General features: G+C 40.9%; 1 protein-coding gene across 3 annotated transcripts in view; it reads right to left on the bottom strand.

Annotated features, from left to right (window-relative positions):
* The window catches only part of LOC148874540 (putative acyl-activating enzyme 16, chloroplastic), a 133,132-nt gene that overhangs the window by 62,982 nt on the left and 54,332 nt on the right, over nucleotides 1–15,818 (bottom strand). For all 3 annotated transcript variants that reach the window (XM_088963650.1, XM_088963651.1, XM_088963652.1), the window contains exon 5: nucleotides 11,317–11,525. In XM_088963650.1, coding sequence (XP_088819776.1) covers nucleotides 11,317–11,525 — 209 coding nt within the window. The remainder of the gene's footprint in view (nucleotides 1–11,316; nucleotides 11,526–15,818) is intronic.

The raw sequence follows: 15,818 nt of genomic DNA, 5'->3' as shown, positions 1-15,818 counted from the left end.
AAGAAATATGCACGGGATAGCATGAGAATCCAATTTCCCATGGGTGGGAGACAGATTTTGGACAAAGCACCGACAACCAAATACACGAGGAGGGATAGAAAGAAGAGGGACTTTAGGGAAGAGAAGCTGATGCGGGGCTTTGTACTCTAACCAACGAAAGTGCATTCGGTTAATGAGGTATGTAGATCAAAGGACAACCTCAAACCAAAATCATTTGGGTACATTCATATGAAGTAGTAAACCCCGAGCCACTTCAAGGAGGTGTCGGTTCTTTTGTGCAGCCACACCATTTTGTTGTGGTGTGTGGGCACAAGAGCTACGATGAAGTGAGCCAGCCATGTGAAGCAAAGAACTCCGTGAGTCACCATGAAAAAATTATTTTGCATTGTCTGACTAAAAAATTTGTATCTCAGTCTAAAATTGAGTGAAGACCATCCGCTGAAAGTCTAGGATAATTTTTGGTACTTCCTCCCGGGTTCGCATTGGATATACCCAAGTATATCTACAATAATCATCAATGAAGGTAATGAAGTACTTGTAGCCACTCTCAGAAGGTAAAGTAACAGGGCCCCATACATCAGAATGAACAATGTGAAAAGGAAACTCAGATTTACTATTTTTCTGAAGAAAATGAGTTCTACAATGCTTGCTTAACTGACACGTTTGACAAGAGAAATCAGAAACGGACATTGACTTACACAATTCTGGGAATACAACTTTCAAGGACTCAAAAGACAAATGACCAAGACGACAATGCCATAAGTACACTTTACTCTTTCTGCTGACTCATAGACTCTATAACATGAAGACCAGTCGTATTCTCCAGCATGTAGAGTCCATCAACCATACATCCCCTACCAATCATCCTCCCCGAGGTCAGATCTTGAATCACACAATAAGAAGGGAAAAAGGTTACGGAACAGTTTAAGGAATTAGTAACACTACTAACTGAGAACAAATTCATGGGAAATTTTGGAACATGAAGAACATCAGGAAGTGTAAGACCAAGAGGAAGAGAGAGAATTCCTTGACCAGGTGTGGAAGTGTATGATCCATCAGCTAGTCTCACCTTGTCTCTTCCAGAAAGAGGGTGATAGGTTTGGAAGAGGACATACCAGTCATGTGTTTTGACGCTCCAGAATCAATGATCCATGGAGAGTCAAGGTTGTGAGAAGCAACATGGAAAGCTGTGGCAGGGTTACCTGACATGGATGCAAATGAGGTTGTGGGAGGAGCATCCATCTAACAAATTTCTCTACCATAGAGCTCTAGATGGTCACAGAAGGAGTTTACAATATCCTCCCTTGGGTCAGATACAGAGAGATGTGTTTCAGTCACAGTAGGAATGGGGGGCTGATTCTCCCGAGTAACCATGTTAGCCATGTGGTGTTTCTTTGTACCTTGCTGCCCTGACCTTTTATTCACATCTGAGCCTTTTTTCTTAGTCAGATCTTGAGCCCATTTTGGTTTCCCATGGAGATCCCAATAGGTATCTTTGGTGTGTCGGGGTTTCTGACAATTAGTGCACCACAATTTTTCCTTATCTTCTGTTTTTTCTGGAGATCCCCTCTATTGGAAGAAGATCCCCCACTAGTAGAGACACCCCCTTTTGCTGCCAACACAATTGCATCCCCACCAATGCTGTTCATCAAGTTCCTTCTACTCTCTTCAGATTGAACAAGAGCATAGACTTCTTGAATTGATGGAAGATCCTTAGAACTGAGAATTTGTACTCTGATGGACTCATACATAGGATTTAGACCATGTAAGAAGGCAAACACTCTTTGCTGTGAGACAAGTTTCTTGTACAGTTTGGCATCCTCATCACACTTCCAATCAACATTCTGGTAATGGTCCAATTCCTTCTAGACAGAGGTTAAGTCAAAGTAATATACTGATAAACCTCTCTCCCCCTGTCGACAAGTAGATGATGCTGCTTGCAGTTGATAGATCTTGGCATAGTGTCGTAGTTCTGAATATGTGGATTTTGCTTGTTCCCAGATCTCATTTGCAGTTTCAGCCCACATGAAGTTCTTTGTTATTTGTGGTTGCATGGAGACCAAGAGCTAAGACATTACCATATTGTTCTCCTGATCCCATCTATCATATTCAGCATTCCCAGAGGGTGGTTCTTTGATTCTTCCATTAATATGGCCTATTTTATATGAGATATAAAAGTATATATATTATGGTTTCTAATTGTTTGCAAAAGGTTTTAATTCTCAGGATCCATGTGAGTAGAGAGTGCAGCACTGTTCCTTGTAGCCGAGGGAGAGGTCCTCTCTTGTCGGATAGTGTTTGATCATTATGGGCTGAGAGGTTAAGTGTAAGACCGTTGAGGGTATTACCTAATGGGCTAATCTTGCATCTGCCCACAGTCCCTGGGTGTTACAAGGTGGCTTGGCCCAGGGACCACTTAGGGTAAGTGTTGGGCCTGTAGAGCCCATGTGATGGGTTTCAGGGGGTGCACTGTCCATAACAATGTATTCGGCTAGGCCTTGTAACAAAGGCTGGGCTGAACCCATGTGGCTGATGTATAGATCAATGTGTGGGTCCCACGCCATACAAGGAAGCCCAACTGGGCAGCAGTTTGGAAGGCTAAGTGAGCACATAATCTTATTGGGCCTAAAACCCACTTCGAACTGGGCTGATTTGATCAGTTAAATAAGGGGCGAATTCTGAGATTGGATTAGCATATAGGATTGGGTCTTAACCCTATCCACTCAGAGAGTCCATATCAAAATGAGATTCAGATCTGGAAACCTCCTAATGAGATTAGGAGAAGGCTGATCCAATCTACAGATGAGATAAGGGTTTACCCTTATCACTTAAAGGGAATTCTGATCCAAATATGATTTGGATCAGCAACTCCTAATGGGATTAGGAGCTGATCCCTTTAAGGTTATAAAAGGAGGAGGGGGCGGCAGTCTTTTGACACAACACACTTCACATCCTATCTTCAGTGCTGAAATCACAAAAGAGAGAATTCAGCTTTACTGCACAATATCTCTCTTGTCGCCTCCTTCCTGCCGCCGCCATTTCTGCCAGTTCGATCTCCTCTTGTCAGTAGGAGTGATCAAGATTGGATCTTGATATCAGTCATTTGTGAAAGGGCTGATTGGAAGTAGTGCTCACGTGCCATCCAGCTGATTCTTGCGAAGGATCTGGTTCTTGTGAAGAGCGCTGTTGATTCTGCTCCATCCTGCACTGCGCCATCTTCAGTGGGAACAGTTTTTGGTTCCTTCCTTGGGCGTGAACACCTCCATTGGGAAATATTAGTTTTTCGTATCACGTATATCCCTCTCCTATTGCTTTTGTTCAGATTTGGTTCGGTTCTTGGTTCAAGATTGATCCTTGAAAAATATGATTTTTCTAAAATAGGGAATACGATTCCCAGTAGAATGGAGAGAAATTTCTAAAATTCGCCCATTCTATTCCGCAAGATTCGGGCGTCCATAAGATGGATATCTCATTCCTTCAATGGAATCTCAGAAGGTGATTAGAAGTGGCCATGAACCGAATGGGATCTATCTGTTAGACATGCTTGAGCAGAGGCAAGTACAACCTAAGAGAACTGCTTTTGTTTCAGAGTCCACTAGTCGTATTATGTTATGTTATAGTCACTTGGGTCATTTGTCTTTTTCTTCATTGAGTTAATTGTTTCCAAAGTTATTTAAAGGAATTAGTCTACCAGGTCTTCATTGTAAGAACACTTATCCTTCAAGTAATAAAAGGTCGATTATTCCTTTTAATATTGTTCACTCTGATGTGTGGGTGCCTTACCATTTACCATATATGGGTGGCTATAGATATTTCATCCTGTTTATTGATGATTTTTCACGATATACTTTGATTTACCTTTCACGATACCCGCATCAAAATATTCCGATCAGACAATGCTAAGGAATATTTTGAGAAGGACCTTACCTCCTATCTTAAGATGTTAGGGGTTGTTCATCAGAGCTCTTGTGCCCATACTCCCCAACAAAATGGAGTAGCGGAGAGGAAAAATAGACACATTGTGGAAGTTGCGAGGAGCATTCTTTTTGCTACCCATGTTCCTGTGAAGTTTTGGGGTGATACAATTTTAATAGCTACCTACCTTACTAACCGCACGCCTTCTCAAGCCTTGGGGTTAAAATCTCCTTTTGGAGTCCTCTTTCCTGGTGTTGAGATTTTCTCTATTCTTCTACAGGTCTTTAGTTGCACTTGTTGTGCCCACATTCCCAATTCCAAAAGACACAAGTTTGATCCCATGGCTCAGAAGTGTATCTTCCTTGGTTATGCCTCCACACTGAAAGGGTACTATTGCTTTTGTTAAGATGTGCCGAATAGGGGTAGTTTAGTCTTCTTCTGTTTATTAAGTAACTTGCTTATGTGACAGTGTTATTAGAGTTACTCTGCCCCACACTTAAGTAAGGGCATTTCTATCTTTGTAAACATTATTAGAATCTAATATAGATTAAGGGGGTCGACTGGATGGGTTAACCATCAGATTTTCGACAGACCCTTCTTATCTTCTTCTTCTTCTTCTTCTTCTTCTTCTTCTTCTCCTCTTCCTGTTCGGACTACTGTAGCAGCAGTCGAAACATGGTATCAGAGCCATGCTCCTGACCTACGTCAGTTGGTAAAGCACCACAGCATTGTTCGTGACTCTTCACCTTCGTTTCTAGTCAGTCAATGGAGAGAACTGGTTCGCCCTAGGTCAAAAACATTATAGCTTGTCTCTCCGCTGCGCATAACCTTCTTCAACAAGGAAAGTGACTTCAGCGGTGAATGGTTGATTGATATTCTCAAAGGAAGGTTGGTTCTCTCTTCTTCTAGTGTTACTTATATTTCTGGGTAGAAACCCTACAAGAAGCTGTTACTATTGAGTAGAACCTAGAGAACTAGGTTCATTGTTGCCCTAGGAAGGGCTGTGTGTGCAGTAGCCGAATGGTGTAGGGCTGTTGTAAGTTGTTGAAGTGGTGTTAGGGCTGCTGTAAGTGGCCGAGTGGTGTAAGGTAGAATGCAATGACCTTGCCGAACTCCTTGTGGTTGTGTAGTGCCCTCTTAAGTGTGTTAAACAAGTCTGAACTGGGTGCAGCAGATTTGGCTGTGTTGTGGTGCTTGTGATGCACAATTTGTTTTGAGTGGTTGTAAGAGGGCCTACTTGTGATTAGTGAATGGTAAACTGATGCTTATGTGAGACGTAAGTGTGTGAAGTCAGCAGTAGTGTGAATAAGAACAAGTGTGTGCTTCTACTGTGGTGTTTAGACGCTGCAATAGGTGTTGAAATATCAAACTGTGAACAACATCAATCAGCTTGTAGTGGAGAAGTAAAGTTAGAGACAACTATGAAAGAATACAATGGCAGCAATAGGAGATGGCTACAATGATCAGAAACCTAGTGTAGTAATTTCCTCCAACTACCTAGGGGTACAAATGACCTCAATTAAGCTAAATGGGGAGAACTATGTTCCATGGGCTAAATCAGTGGATGTTTTTCTCAAGGCAAAGAAGAAAGTAAAGCATGTAAGAGATGAGAAGACACCGGTTGAATCTCCAGGGTTTGAGATTGGGAACAAGAAGATGCTCAAATCATGACTTGGCTGTGGAATAGTATGGAACCCAAAATCAGTGCCAACTTCATGTTCCTTGATACGGCTAAGGATATATGGGAGCATGCTAAGAAGCTATATTCTGGACAAGATAACACAACAAGAGTATATCAGCTGTATCAGGAGTACTTTGATTTACAACAAGGAATCAAAACACTAGAAGAGTACTATGCCTGTATGAAGAATATAAGAAATGAACTCAATGTCTATCATCCCCTTACTCTAGATATTCAAGTTCAGCAACAGCAAAGGGAGCAGCTAGATGTTACAAGATTTTTAGTGGGGCTGAAGTCGGAATATGAACCAGTTAGAGCTCAAATATTGGGGGACTCTACTCTTCCTACACTTGAGGAAGTATTCTCAAGACTTCATAGAATTTCTTGGGCCAGACAGAGAACCCCACACAATCTGATAGATCAGCACTTGTGACAGCTAGAGGTGGTGGACATAGTACAAGAGGGGGAGGTCATCCCAGAGGGGGCCGTGGCAATTCCATGATTGGTCGGGGTGGCCGTGACTCAGGGGGAGGCCGTGGCAGAGAAAAAAATAACTCTACAAGGAAGTGTACTCATTATGGTAGGGAAGGACACAGTGAATTTCTGTTATGACTTACATGGCCCTCCCTCTAAATGGGCTAATCATGCTATAGCAGGCAAGGTTGCTATTAGTGATAGTAAACTGGCAGACCGAACACCTCCCACATCTACATCTACTTTTGGGAGGGAGATGATGAGTGTTCCACGTGATGAGTATGAATGGTTCCTTCAAACTACTTCATAGCATACCACTGCCACATATGCCCAATTAGGTATTGCTTGCATGTTATCTAAAACTCCTTCCTGGATTATTGACTCTGGAGCTTCAGATCATATGACTGGGACTCCAGGTGTGTTCTCTTCTCTTTCTGAAACCTCCACATCACAAACTGTTACACTTGCCAATGGGTCCTCATCTCCCATCTGTGGTGTTGGTAATGTTGACATGGCTTTTGTCCCCTTACCATCTGTTTTATATGTACCTAAGTTTCCATTCAATCTTATGTCTGTTAGTAAAATAACCAAATTCCTTCCACTTGTGTTTTTCAGGATCTCAAGACGGGGAAGAAGATTGGTGGGGGGCATGAAGCTGGTGGATTGTATTACCTTGACGGTGGTGGATCTTCAATTAAACTTCAGACTTCCCTTACTCCTCTACAATGGCATTGCCGACTAGGACATCCATCTCTCAAGGTTCTCAAGATGTTGGTTCCATCATTGAGTCAGTTGTCAATTTTACAATGTGAGTCATGTCAGTTTGGTAAACACCGTCGTGTCTCCTTCAGTCCAAGAGTTGAGAGTCGTATGTTGAATCATTTTTCTTTGGTTCATTCAGATGTTTGAGGTCCAATCAAAATAGAGTCTTATAATGAGTACAAGTATTTTGTCTCCTTTATTGATGATTGTTCAAGAATGACATGGATTTACTTAATGAAAGAAAGAAGTGAATTATTTTCCATTTTTCAAAAATTCCATGCTGAAATACGCACACAATTTGGTGTTCCAATCAAAGTTCTCTGTTCAGATAATGGTTGTGAATACTTTCTTACTTCATTTCAACAGTATTTAGAACAGCATGGTATTATTCATTAGAATCAATGGGAATTGAAACAGTAGAGGGATCAAGAGGAATACCTGAATCCGTGTCAGCTGAATCTGGAGGATCCAAGGAACCGACAAGAAGTGATGTGAGTTCTGTTGTAGTGGAATCAACCTCCCTGTGAAGTCTCTGTCATGAGTAACGTTGAGAAGCAGGACGCAAGGGAGGTGGTAAGGTAGGTGACATAGAAGGATCAGACACAAGAGTGGAGACAGGAACTAGAACTGGAAGAGGGATAGACTGCTCACCCACTTCCCCAAAACACTCCCCTTGAGAAGGATTCTTCGAGAAGAAGGATGTCGACTCAAAAAAGGTGACATCCATAGTAACATACCGATTCCCAGAGGTTGGGTCATAGAAGCAGTACCCTTTTTGATTTTCTGCATATCCAAGGAAGACACACTTCTTTGACTTCGGATCAAGCTTCGAACGATGAGGACCAAGAATATGTGCAAAGCAAACACACCCAAACACTCAGAGAGGAATGTGGAACATCTCCCCCTCAGGAAAAATGAGACTGAATGGGGTGTTGAATCGAAGTATACGGGAGGGCACCCTGTTAATCAAAAAGATGCTGTGAGAACTGCATCACCCCAAAAACGAACTGGAACAGTAAATATGATCATCGTGCTTCTTGCAATCTCAACAATGTGCCTATTCTTCCTCTCTGCAACACCATTCTGCTGTTGACTATAAGAATAGTTGCTCTGATGAACAACACCATATTCTAACAAATACGAAACAAGATGTTTTCCAAAATATTCCCTTGCATTGTCTGATCTGAACACCTTTACTCGTATCCCAAACTGTGTTAGCACCATTTGATGAAATTGCCTTACCAAGGATGGTACCTCATCTCGAGATCTCATTAAGTAAATCCAAGAATATCGAGAAAAATCATCCACGAATAGGAGAAAACAACGATAACCACCCATAAAAGGAACATGATAAGGTCCCCACACATCAAAATGAATAACATCAAAAGGAGATGAACATCTTTTATTACTAGCTTTAAAGGAATGTCTACAATGTTTTCCAAGTTGACAACCTTCAGACTCCAGTCTTGACAAATTAACAGGCACAAAAAGCTTTGGAAACAAGAAACTTAAAAAAAGAAAAAGACAAATGACCTAAACGATTATGCCAAAGCATAACCTGACTCACAGACCCGGATTCACTATCCCTACTAACATGATGACCCTGATGAGGAGGAAGCACATCCAGGAGGTAGATTCCATTCACTTCACGACCACTCCCAATCGTCCCCTTTGAATCCAGATCCTGCAAAATATAATGATCAGGAGAAAAAATTACAAAACAGTTCAAGTTCATAGTCAAACTACAAACAGATAACAGGTTAGTACTCAATCTGGGAACATGAAGGACAGAGGGAAGGGAAATGGAATCATTAATCTTGACAGACCCCTCCCCAGCAATGGGAACATGAGATTCATCAGTTGTGGAGACTTTGTCTTTGCCAGAACAAAGCTGGTAAGAGGAAAAGATAGTGGAACTATGGGTCATGTGCTCTGAGGGTCCAGAATCTATAATCCAAGGAGATCCCTCCTTACCTGTAGTAGAAACATAATTTGCAATGGCATGTGAACTACCTGTGAGTGAGTAAAGAAAGTAGAGTGTGCTCCACCAGAACCACCTGTAGCTGGCTATCCACCTATTACTGAATTAGAACTGATTGTATCCCACTGATTCAGGAACGGCCCATATCTCTCAAGTTCAGCCCTCACTGCAGCAGTTGCAATAGACTCTAGAGTAGCTATAGTGGGAGGGGACGATATGTCAACAGTGACTGCCATGTGAGCATTTCCCTTCTTGTTTTTGAGTCTATTTGGCACCAGATGAGGATGAAGTTTCCAGCAAGTATCTCTTGTGTGTTTAGGCTTCTTATAGTAGTCACAAATTAAATCCTTTTTATCTTCCTTCTTGATTTCACTGCCACCCCGGTCTCCACTTTGTTTAGGTCTTACAGTACTAGAATTTTTCATCATCACATTTCTCCTTCTCTCTTCCCCTAACACAAAGGCATATGCCTAGGAGAGAGTAACACTGTCCCTCGAAAGAATATGTTGTCTTGCAATATCATACTCGGGATTAAGGCCAACAAGAATTTCAAAAACCCTATATTTCTCTAGGAGCTTTTGGTAGGCAACTGCATCCTTAGTGGTTTCCCAAACAACTATCTCCAGATGGTTAATCTCCTGCCACAGGGTTGTAAGGGCTGAAAAATAAACAGCAATAGGTCTATTCTCCCTCTGTGAATAGGTTTCTGCAACCCCATCCCATATTTCCTTAGTTGTATTTGCCCACAAAAAAAAAATTTACTTATATGGGGCAGCATCGAATAACACAGCCAAGTCATCACCATATAGTTTTCCTGTACCTATCGGGAGCTGTTAGTTTTGGGTTTCACTTCTTTAGCAACGATATACCCTAACTTCCCACGAGAACCAATGGCCATGTTTGCAGATTGTGACCATTCTAAGTAATTTAAACCATCCAACTTAACTGTAGTAATGGTTCTAGTCTCGAAAAGTTCTCTGGCACCTCCTCCCACTAGTCTCATTTCACTCCCAGGCTTGTTTTCAACTCCGCTACCCTCCATAATTATCAAAATGGGGGTAGAAGGTTACTGTAATATGCAAGAATATCAAATAAATCACTTTTGGTACCAACGACACCCTTCTGGTGCCCTAGATGGTCCTCCCACAAAAGATTCATTTTCTACGGGATGAGAGAAGAGAGAGAAGAGGTAGACACTCTCTCCAGAAACCTCTAAAACAGGCAGGACTTGAACCGCCCCCCTCAAAAAACTCCAAGGAACCCTAAAAAATTAGGGTGCAACTTCCTAGGTCAAAATTGAAGAGTCCAACAGAAATAGGACTCCCCCTTTCTCCAGTTTTCCTAATTTTGATGGGAAACCCTAGACTAGCTATAGGGCAAAACAGATCCACCAAAAAATCCAAAAACTGGGCTTACCTGAGATCTTTGATCAGCCTCTTAAATCACCATGCAGTTGGCCGATCTAGGGCTGCATGATAGAACAGCTCAAGGAACTTTTGACCTGCTCTAATACCAAGTAAAAATCACTGATTGCAATTTTAGATAAATTCCTTGTGAAGAGAAAGAATAAGAAGATGAAGAGTTTCAGCAGTAGAGAAGAAAAGAGGAGAAGAAAAAGGAGTAGAATGTCAACTATAATTGAATTAGTTCTGGCCGCCAACCCCTCTTTGTATTATATACTCAACTTAAAAGGATAAGAGATTACAAGAATGCCATTAGTAAGGCGACTACTTAAGTAGCTGAACAATTACAACTTAAAAACATAAACTGATGGGCCTAAAGCCCAACAACTTCCTAACTTAACAACTTAAAAATAAGAAATAAATAACTGGGCCCAATAACTAGAAATCGGCTCAACTCAACACCCATAAAGCTACTTTGTCAGAGTTGGGCCTCTAGTTGTTAAAGAAAGCTCATTTAAGAAGAGATTGATTTTAAGTTCTCTATTAGATGCAGAGATCTCTAAAGCAACATTTGTTTTTGCATTTTCTTATATCCTCCCATTTGCTCTGTTTCATTCTCAATTGAATGGTTTCTTGATCTCCAAAAGGGACCAATAACAGCAGTTTAATGAAAAAGATAAAAAAAAGGAAAAGGAGATTTATCACTGCGTAGGCACATGTGTTGTCTCCTCCAAATATTATCTTTCATCTTTCTCATCATCATCTTCTCCTCTTTTTCCATTCTACTTTTCCTTTCACTTTTTCATTTCTTTTCCCAACAGCTGAGTTGTCATGTTGAGGGCATTGACCACTATCAGGTTGTAATTATCACAATAGTACATAAGGAATTAGGGATAGAGATTGATACTAGTCCATAGATGTATCCACAATATATATGTGGACATCAGCCAATATGACCAACAATTAAAAGACATCAGCCAATAAGTTTTAATATTTTAATTTTTGGTCCAAAGAAAAAATGCAATGGACATGAAAAGAAAAAGAGCAAAGCAAAATACAATAATTTCTGCTCTCAAATTTACTTTTTCCAGAAACATTACCTTTATTAGTTTCAAGCAGGACCCTCCAACTCTCTCTTCCCAAATCTATAATCTCATTATAGTTAAAAACAGTTAAGCCCTCGATTACATAATTAGGAAGGCATGATTTCTCCCCCCAAAGAAGAATCACAGATCTTATCACTGCCTTGGAAGAGAAACCTTCTGCAATCCGCTTGAAGAAATCCGGATTGTCCATGATGAGTGCAGTACTGTAATCATAAGAAGCAAAATAAAGCAGATGATCAGCAAGACTTTAAAGGGTGAAGACTGGTTGAGAGACTAAGTTATGGATCCAATTAACAAGTTTCAATAAAATTGATCAAGCATGTAAAGAAAAATAGAACAGAATATACCCTTCAAACAACAAGCAAATTAAATACACTTAATCCTTTTTAGAAAACTTTATCTGCTTCCTAGGAAATCAACACCTTTGCATTATATTAGAATTTATAGGAAGAGAAAAATAACCATATAAAAATTTAAGGAAACCCAGAAGGAAACTCAGGAAGATTTGAAGGGACTTTGACTACCTGACTTTTTCCTACACCTGAGAGGTGGTGCATTGTTGCTAACAGAGTCCAAAGATACAAAATCACAGAATTTTGAAAGGTATTGGAAGGGGATTGTAATTTGTGTACTTAAATTATTATTATACTTATTGGAGAAAAAAGCAAAACTGTTTTTCATTTCTCCTGCTGTAGTACATTTTTTATGAGTAACTTCAACTTTATTAATATAAACTTAAAAAGAAAGAAATAGTACAGCCAACCATTGATAGACTACCCTATCTTCATGATAATAAACAAGTTACAAACAAGCCAAATACATTAAATTTCTAGTATCCCCTTTCTTAGCTAATTTGTCAGCCAATCCATTTTCTGATCTTAGAATTCGTTGAGTCTTCAAATCTATGCTCTTTGTTAGCCAATTAATCTATTTCATTTCATTTCTATAAGCCCACACCACTTACTTCCTGTTTTCCAAGGAGAGGAACAGACTGTGAGTTCTCCCCAAAACTCTCCCCCTAAGGAGAACCATCAGAGAAAAAGTATGTAGACTCAGAAAAGGTAACATCCATAGTGACAAATCTGCTCCCTAACAGAGGATCATAACAATACCCCTTTTTTGTTCTGTAGCTACAGTAGTTCGAACCAGGAGAAGAGAAGAAGAAGAAGAAGAAGAAGATGAAGTGAACAGTCAAACATGATAGATTAAACCCTATCAGTCGACCCTTAATATGGATTAGCCTCCAATTAATAGTACAAAGACTAAACTGCCCCCACTTAAGCATGGGTCAAGAAGTCTCTATTAAGACTGCCACATAAGCACATAACTTAACAGAAATAAAATGACTAATCTACCCTTACTCGGCTAGCTCTAACACTCCCCCTCAAGCTGGAGAATATATGTCATATAATCCCAACTTGTTACATATATAGTTCACTATCCCTAAGCTTAAGCCTTTTGTAAACAAATCTACCCACTGATCACCTGAGCCCACATGTTCTGTGCTTATCTCTCCAGTAAGGACCTTCTCCCTCACAAAGTGGCAATCAATCTATATGTGCTTTGTTCTCTCATGAAAAACAAGGTTGGATGAGATGTGGAGTGCAGCTTGATTGTCATAGTACAATTTCATAGGTCTATCCATGGAGAACCCGATTTCTTGTAGGAGATTTCTCAGCCATACTAATTCACATGTAGTGTGTGCCATGGCTCTGTATTCGGCTTCAGCACTGCTCCTTGCCACAACCGTCTGCTTCTTACTCTTCCATGTCACAAGATTTCCTCCAAGAAATGTGCAGTAACCTATAGTAGATCTTCTATCAGACAAAGAGCCTGCCCAATCTGCATCTGTATATCCAATTACTTCAAGTTTTCCTCCTGGTTTGTACAATAACCCACAGCCCGGAGCTCCCATCAGGTACCTTACAGTTCTAAGAACTGCATCCCAGTGAGGTATCCGAGGGTTCTGCATAAATTGGCTCACCACACTAACTGCAAAGGAGATGTCTGGTCTCGTGATAGTCAAATAGTTCAGCTTCCCCACTAGCCGTCTATACCTTCCAGGGTCATCAAATATTTCCCCTGTATCACTGCTTGTTAGACAGTCTTGTATGCCCTTAGCTTCAATCGGATTTGATGTACTTTTGTTATTTAGTGGAAATAAATTAAAGTGCATGTTTGATTTATCTTGCCAAGGCTAATACTGGTGTGCCACCAAGTGTTGGGATGGCTTGTTTCGGCCATCAGGGTAAGACCCAAGGCACATGCAGTATGGGATTGCTTGAACCCTTGAACCGGACCAGATTTCTAGTATTGCCATAGACCTTGGAGACAAATGGGCAAAACTGGAAAGTTACACCTGACCCCTAGACTCGATTATGACACATCACTAGGTGTCGGATCGGGCTATCTTTGATGTGTTAATCAGTGAGATCCTTAGTGGGGGTCAAAACCTGGACATGTCGGGGCAGTCTGAGAATTCATCTGAGGGAGTGGTCATAGTGACAGGATCAACCCCTTTGTCGGGCAATGGTAATGATCGGTAATGCACTCTCTCTGATGGAAACCAAACTGCCGGCAGTTGATTTCAATCGTTGGAATTTTGTTTTGCAAAATAAGATATATATACATATATATATATATATGTATATGTACGGTTTCAAAAGATTTGCAAAAGGTTTTAATTCCCAGGATCCATGTGAGTAGAGAGTGCGGCACTATTCCTTGCAGCCGAGAGAGAGGTCTTCTCTTGTTGGGCAGTGCTTGATCATTAAGGGCTGAGAGGTTAAGTGTAAGACCATTTAGGATAATACCTGATGGGCTAATCTTGCACCTGCCCACAGTCCCTGGGTTTTTATAAGATGGCTTGGCCCAGGGACCACTTAATGTAAGTGTTGGGCCCATAGGGTCCATGTGATGGGCTCAAGGGGGTCACTAAGTCTTTCAGTGAATTCAGCCGGGCCTTGTAATAAAGGCTGGGTTGAACCCGTGTGGTTGGTGTGTAGATCAATGCTTGGGTCCCATGCCATACAAAGAAGCCCAACTGGGCAGCAGGTTGGAAACTAGTTAAACACTGAACACTTAATGGGCCAAAAGCCCATTTCGAACTAGGCTATTATGATCACCAGTTCATAGGACGAATCTGAGATTAGTGTTAGTAAAAGGATTGGGTCTTTGACCTTATCCACTCTAAGAGACCAAATTCAAATTAGATTTGAATCTGGTAACCTCCTGATAAGATCAGGAGTTAACTAACTTAATCTGCAGATAGGATTAAGATTAACCTCTATCCAAATACTGATTTGGATTGGGATAACTCCCAAAATATTGGGAGGTTTCTTAATCAAGAAGAAAGAGGAGAAAACCCTAGCAGAAATATCAGATTTTGAACTAGGGTGTTTGAGTAAGCAAGAAACACATCCTGCAATCTGAGATTTGATCTTTCACAGACTCCAGAGAGAAGAGACAATTCTGCCCTCTTCGTCCCTGGACTTCTCCTCCTTCAACCGCCGCCATTACCTGTTGGAAGATTGGATCTTTGCAGCAACAGGAAGTCAAGAAAGCAGTTCTTGACAATAGTCTTGCAAGAAAGACACTAGGATTCGGTGTTCAAGGTTTCCAGAGGGTTCTTGTGAAGAGTCTAGTGTGTAGGACGCACCCTGCTGGTTCCGTTCCATTCGCAGCTTTGTCATCTTCAGCAGGAGCGGATCTTGGTTACTTCTTTGGGCGTGAACACCAACTTTGGGAGATATTATTTCTCCGGATCAGGTATAATCCTTCCTGTTTCCTTTTGGTTCAGATCTGGTTTGTTTATGGTTCAAGTAGGATCCTTGAATAATGTATTCTAAATTTAGGGAATATGATTCCCAGTTGGAAGAAGGTAGGAAATTTTTTTGAAATTCGCCCCATTCCGCACCTTTCTTGGCGTCCATTAGATGGATCCTACCATTCTTTCACTACTCAACTTAGCATTTGGTTCCATGGGAGTTTCAGTCGGTTTTGCACCTAACAGTCCTGTTTCATCCAGCAGATCAAGAACATATTTTCTTTGGCACAAGTTTACACCTTGTCTTGATCTAGCAACTTCTATACCCAAGAAATATTTGATGGTCTTTTGTTTGAAAATGATTTTGCAGAAAGACCTTTAGTTTATCGATCCCAAATTTGTCACTACCAGTTATGACAATATCTTCCACATAGACAACTAATAAAATCTTTCCGGCTTCTGAATCATAGTTGAACACCGAGTGGTCAACTTGGCATTGTTTCATTCCAAAATTCTTCACCACTTCACTAAACTTTCCAAACCAAGCACGAGGCGATTGTTTCAACCCATAAATTTCCTTTTTCAGTCTGCACACCTTACCAACCTCCCCTTGAGCAACAAACCCAGGTGATTGCACAAAATATACCTCCTCCATAAGGTCACCATGAAGGAAAGCATTTTTAATGTCAAGTTGAAACAAGGGCCAATCATACACAACTGCTAGGGAAAT

This window comes from Nelumbo lutea, chromosome 1 (genome assembly GCF_056320005.1).
Source record: "Nelumbo lutea isolate HS-2025 chromosome 1, American lotus-T2T, whole genome shotgun sequence".
NCBI lineage: Eukaryota > Viridiplantae > Streptophyta > Magnoliopsida > Proteales > Nelumbonaceae > Nelumbo > Nelumbo lutea.
The sequence above is the reverse complement of the archived record's forward strand: the minus strand, read 5'-3'. Positions and strand labels throughout refer to the sequence as shown.